Here is a 5365-nt window from a genome sequence, read left to right as displayed (position 1 = left end):
AATGAAATATAGCTAGTTTGCTTTGAGAAAAAAAATCACAACTTTATTTTTATTAGTCCTGTCCTCCCCCTACTCAGGTTCATAACAGGTAAAAGCATTTTACATCCTCTTCTCTCTTTCTCTACACACGCACGCAGACACACCAAGCCAAATAACTATAAAATATGTGTGCGCTCATCCTGAAAGGTTGCTGTGTGTCCGTGCCTGTTGAGTCTGCTTATTGAGAGTGAAATGGAAATGTGTTAGAAGCAATCGCTTGATTTATTCAGCAGCCAGAAGATTCCTGATGTTTATCGTGAGCACAGCAAACTCAGTGGGTGCAAAAGGTTATCTAAGGGACAGGTGCATTGTTTCTGCCCCTGGAAAGTGTCACGAGCCTCCGCTCACCTCTCCTAGAGCGCTGGCGGAGTCTTTCGGCTTCCCTGGATCTTGGGCATCAGCTGAAAGCCAGGTGGTCAGTAAAAGCTGGTTCCCCTGTTCTCTACTCTAGACCAGAACTTTGTCCCCTCACGTATTACTTTTTGTGCACCGAGTTTGTGGCGCGCTCCTCTTTTCAAGGGGTTAGAGGGAGAGGAGGATGGAGGAGCGATTAAAATAACCATCTCTCAACGCCCCCCTTCCTAGTTCTCGCAATTTGTTATCCTAACGAAGACACAAAATATAAAAGATTTGGCTTTAAATCAACCTCTCAAATTCAGCGAGGTTTTTTGCCGTGGTACATCGCCCAATCTTGAGTTTAGTAAATAGTTCTTCTTTCATGTTTGCGAGATACATTTAAAAAATTCCGCTTTCTACTCTCTCCACACGCACACTATATTAGCTTTTTCAAAACCTATAATCCTGAGACCCAGAATAGGCTATTCGTTAGTGAGAACCCTAAGAAGAGAGTGAGCACACCGTTTAGTTTCTGCAACTGACTGAAAATGTAGTTAAAGGTATTCTACATAGGAACTAATTTTGAAGGACAAAATAAAAGCAAACATTATCTTCTACAATGGGAGAAGCAGAATTGTTTGGAAAGAAAAAAATGAGTGGAGGTCAATAATTTCCTAGGACAACAGGCTTCTAATTTTTGAATCAATGAACCTCATCCAGTCCCCTCAAGTTCTTTTCCATTGTTCTCTTTTTCTTTCCTGGCCTACAGACCTCCCCCCACCAGAAACAGAGAAGAGAGAGGAGAGAAGAAGGCGAGGAGAAGGCGAGGAGAAGAGAGGAGAGGAGAGCGAGACTTGTGCTGTGAATCTGACCTTACAGGAAAAGCTTTCAACTTGGCTGAAGTTTTTATGAAGTGAAATTAGATAACCCTGGTAAATTTTACCACTCCTGGCAAAATCTTAGGTGATTTGAAACATGTGCCTCCCTTTGTAGAGGTTGTTGGGGTTCTGAGTGAGAGAGGCTGGAAAGAGCCTGACTATCCAAGAGGCAAAGCTGTTGCAAATTTGGGAGTTTTATCTCACAATTATTAACCAGCACTTGTCCGTGTAGGGTTTCTGGTCCTACTATAAGATGCAAGGTTTATGACAGATTTTTTCTTAAAAACTCTTAGATTGCCTAAATTCACACTAAATAGAAGATAGTTTGTCTTCAAGATCAGTTTTAAACTGTTTCCAACGTGTATACTAGAATGGAATAAATAAATGACAAATAAAAGTTCTTTTCAAGTTTATTTTTTATCACTTGCAAAAGGAAATACATAAAACAATGGCAGTTGGCTTTGCTAACTTAAAATAAAATGATCTCGAGTAGAAAACGTAAAAAAAATGAATCAAGATAAGTAGAAATGGTAGCAAACACTCAATAATAAATAAGTTTTCTAACATTAACAAAGCAAAATAAAATTGACCAAATGCTTTTGACACTACTGTATGTGTTTTTTTAATTTTATTTTTTTAAACAAACATTTGCAAAGAGTTTAAGGATTATAAGTGGCCGTGTTTAAAAAACAAAACAAAACTGGTCTGCAATTGGCAGTTGAGTTTGTCCCGGAGCCACAGCAGTAGCGGCTGATAAAGTGCGTGCGCCAAGTTTCCTAAAAGACGCCAACTTTCTCGCGATCCGATATTACACATCGGGTATGTTTATACAATACGTGTATAAACCTCAAAGTTCCCTGTTTTCGGAACAATTCCATAGTCAAAAGTTATTCACTTTGGAAGCCTTAACTTTGCGTTTCATAATGCATTTTGGGAAACAACTTCAGAATCCTAACTCTCCCACACGTGAGTGCGCGCAACACACAGGGATGGATGCCCAGGGCATAAAATAAATTAAACACAAACCAGCTACAGAGAAGATGCGACATTTTAGCAGCGTATTGGCAGCAGGGAACTAGAATAATGATGCCATATATGGGTACATAGAATTATCCCTTATCTATCTACTGGGGGAGAAGGTGGGAGGCGAGAACATAACTTGAACAAGTTTTAATCAAACAATATTGGACGGTACGAAGTTTGGAATAGCGGCGGCTTTTGCAAACCATCAAATGTAGCTGCCATCTGAAGCCAAGTCGTTGCTAAACAACGACCATTGCCGAGCAAAAATTAAAAGGGTGCGGGGATCTTTAACCGCGGGGCTTTCCGCGCACTGGGAAAGGGCGACTTTGCTTCTGTCTCAGTTTTCAGGGTTTCAGTCACCTTCCTAACTTGCCTCATCCGAGTCACTGTAATGGGAATGGGGGGAAAACTCCCCGTCGCTTCTGTGAGACCGGGGCGAAGTTTTGCTACTTTCCTCCTGCACTGGCTGCAGGAGGCCCCCGGGCAGCGAAGGCGACAGGTTCTTTTGCGCCATCATCGCAGTCAGGGCACTGTCCTCGAAAGTCGAGAAGTGCAGAGCGTCCAGCTGCACCGAGTATCCTCCCGCAGAGGCCGGGGCAGAAAAGCGAGTCCGGCAACTCCCGGACGGGGTCGGCCTCTGGCCTCCTCCTGAGGCCGGCTGTACTCCCGCAGCGGTCGCGGTGCCCGTGCCGCCTTCGTAGGGGGCAGCGGCGCGAAGGTGGTGGTGGTCGCTCTTGCAAGATGCTGGCGGCGGCGTTGGCTGTTCTCCGCTGCTGGGCGTTTGTAGCAGCTCCGACAAGGCGTTGATGTAGATCTGGGCCATCTGCAGGGTCTCGTACTTAGACAGCTTCTTGTCATTGTTGAAGGACGGGATAACATTGCGCAGCTGGTCGAAGGCGTGGTTCAGCCCGTGCATCCTGCGTCGCTCCCTGGCGTTGGCCGCCAGCCGCCTTTGCTTCTGCACCCCGTTCACCTGTTTGCTGGAAGGGGCGCGCTGGCGGCTGCAGCCCAGCTCGTCTACCACCACCCCGCCTTTCAGCTTGCACAACTGTTCCCGCACTTTCACCGGCCCCGGGCTCTTGCTGCTGCTGCCGCCACCGCTCCTCCTCACCAGCTCCCCCCGGCCTTCTGCCTCCTCCCGGGGTGCCACGGCCTCGGAGGCACCCAGCTCGGGGGAATGCAGCAAGTACTGGGCGGCGCGTGCCGTGCAGATGCCCTGCAAAGTGGGAGCCAGCCAGGCGCGTGGGTCGGTGCTGTCCAGGAGGGACAGCTCAGCCGGGTAGACGGGATGCTCTCTGGTCTGCAGGGTCGCAGGTGGCTGTGCCGGCGGCGGCTGCGGGAGATGGTGTGGCTGGGGCTGGCGATGGTGGTCCCCCAACTCCTTAACTTCAGCCCACTCTTCTATGTGCAGCAGGCGAGACATTGCACTGCAGAGGCTTGGAGGCGCAGGGTCGGAGGAGGCACTGGCAAACCAGCTCACCAAAAAAAAAAAAAAAAAAAAAAGACAAAAAACCTTCCCGGGTCTCTACTGCAATGTCTTATTTTTTTTTTTTTTTCCTCCTCGACCCTCCCCCACCCACTCGGAGATCACACACCAGGTCGCGTGCAACGAAGCTTCTCCGGTTGCTGAAGGCGCTGCGCCCCTTTAAAAAGCGGCACGCGCCAGTGTGGCTCCCCCCGCTCCTCTCCCAGCCCCCTCCTCGCGCCGGTCGCGTGTCTGCTCAGCCAATGGAGGGCTCCGGCAGGCGCGTGCGAGCAGCCAATCAAAGAGTTTTTACAACCGGAGAATGTTCCTGCTCACCCGGACTCTAGGCGCCGGCTCAAGGTGTTCGCCCCCGCCCCCCCCACTATCTTCTGTTAAGTTCTTCAAATTCATATGGTAATTGCGGGTTGTAATTCGACTCCGCGGTTGTGTCACTGGGCCAGCGGCCGGGGTGCGTGAGCGGATGCGGAGCGTACTCTTGGCTGGAGCCCGAGCCAACTTGGGTCAGACGTGCACCGCCGCGGACGCGGGCGGGCGGGAGACTCCAGAAGAGGCTGGACGCGCTTGGAGCCGGGAGGGTACTCGCCGCGGAGAGCAGCGCGCCCGCCCTTTGCTTCCTCTAAGCCCGGATCGCAGCTCCCACCGCAGCCCTCAAATTTAAAGCATTACAAGTGAAAAATTTTGTTCACATGTAATGTGATATATGTATACATGTCTGACATGTATACATATAATACATGCATGTATATATAAATCTTTCATAATATATATGTTCATAGATACATGATTGCCAAATGTCACCGTTTAAAATCAGTGTTAGAATTTCGAAAAATTCTTAGAATACGTTTCTCAGTTTTCATCTCTCGCGCTAGATCGACTTTTATATAATCTTTTTCTTAATGGAAAGTAAAACTGGTACAGTCATAGAATGTACCAAATTTCAGATCCCTCAATCCTCTTGGTCCCCTTTCCCCAGCACTGCAGCCAACTAGGAGTGTGATCTGCAGAAAACTCTTGGCTGAGTAGTTTTAGGACTGGGATATTTTACAGCATCCACACGGTAGGACTCCTTACTAAGCGGGGAGCCAGTGACGGTGCCCAAAGGAAAATGAAAGGCGTGGGCGTTCTCCGCAATTCTGAACACTTTCAAGGTACAGAACCGGGTGCAACCTACCCTTTTGCTTCAGGAGCCCTGGGTTTAATTCGGCGCGTGGCTTCTCCGGCAAACATCCGGAAACCACAGCTTCACTCTCTCATCCACCCCTCGGTTTAGTTAAGATGTGCTCTCCTTACCGGATCCCCCACCCCACCCCCGCCGCCTGCCGGAGAGCTAAAACCCGGGAGGTACTGGGCCAAGCTAGGACCAGTCTCCCAGGTGAACACACCACTTCGGTCCTTGTAGCTCCGGTCTCTTGTATTCACACAGAAGAAAAGCCAGTCAGAAACGCCCTGGCCATGGGCACGCCCTGGCTTGCGCCCAACACCGCCCCATCTCGCGGCGCTCTCCTGCACTGTCTTGTCCTGGGGCCCAGGAGTGGGACCCAACCAGCTGGTGCTAGTTTTGCCATCTACTTTAGCGGTGGCTGTCATCCCAAAAGGAGTCTTT

The 5365-nt window shown here is 49.2% G+C and overlaps 1 protein-coding gene across 1 annotated transcript; it reads right to left on the bottom strand.

Annotated features, from left to right (window-relative positions):
• Nucleotides 1-1659: 1659 nt before the first annotated feature.
• On the bottom strand, nucleotides 1660-3891 carry ATOH1 (atonal bHLH transcription factor 1). The gene has a single exon (XM_033106319.1). The coding sequence runs from the start codon at nucleotides 3697-3699 to the stop codon at nucleotides 2641-2643; it is 1059 nt and encodes a 352-aa protein (XP_032962210.1). The 5' UTR covers nucleotides 3700-3891; the 3' UTR covers nucleotides 1660-2640.
• Between the last annotated feature and the right edge of the window lie 1474 nt (nucleotides 3892-5365).

Source organism: Rhinolophus ferrumequinum, chromosome 5 (genome assembly GCF_004115265.2).
Source record: "Rhinolophus ferrumequinum isolate MPI-CBG mRhiFer1 chromosome 5, mRhiFer1_v1.p, whole genome shotgun sequence".
Lineage (NCBI taxonomy): Eukaryota > Metazoa > Chordata > Mammalia > Chiroptera > Rhinolophidae > Rhinolophus > Rhinolophus ferrumequinum.
The sequence above is the reverse complement of the archived record's forward strand: the minus strand, read 5'-3'. Positions and strand labels throughout refer to the sequence as shown.

Excerpts from the sequence above, each read along its gene's own strand:
- ATOH1 (XM_033106319.1), bottom strand. The coding sequence starts at position 3,699 with ATGTCTCGCCTGCTGCACATAGAAGAGTGGGCTGAAGTTAAGGAGTTG.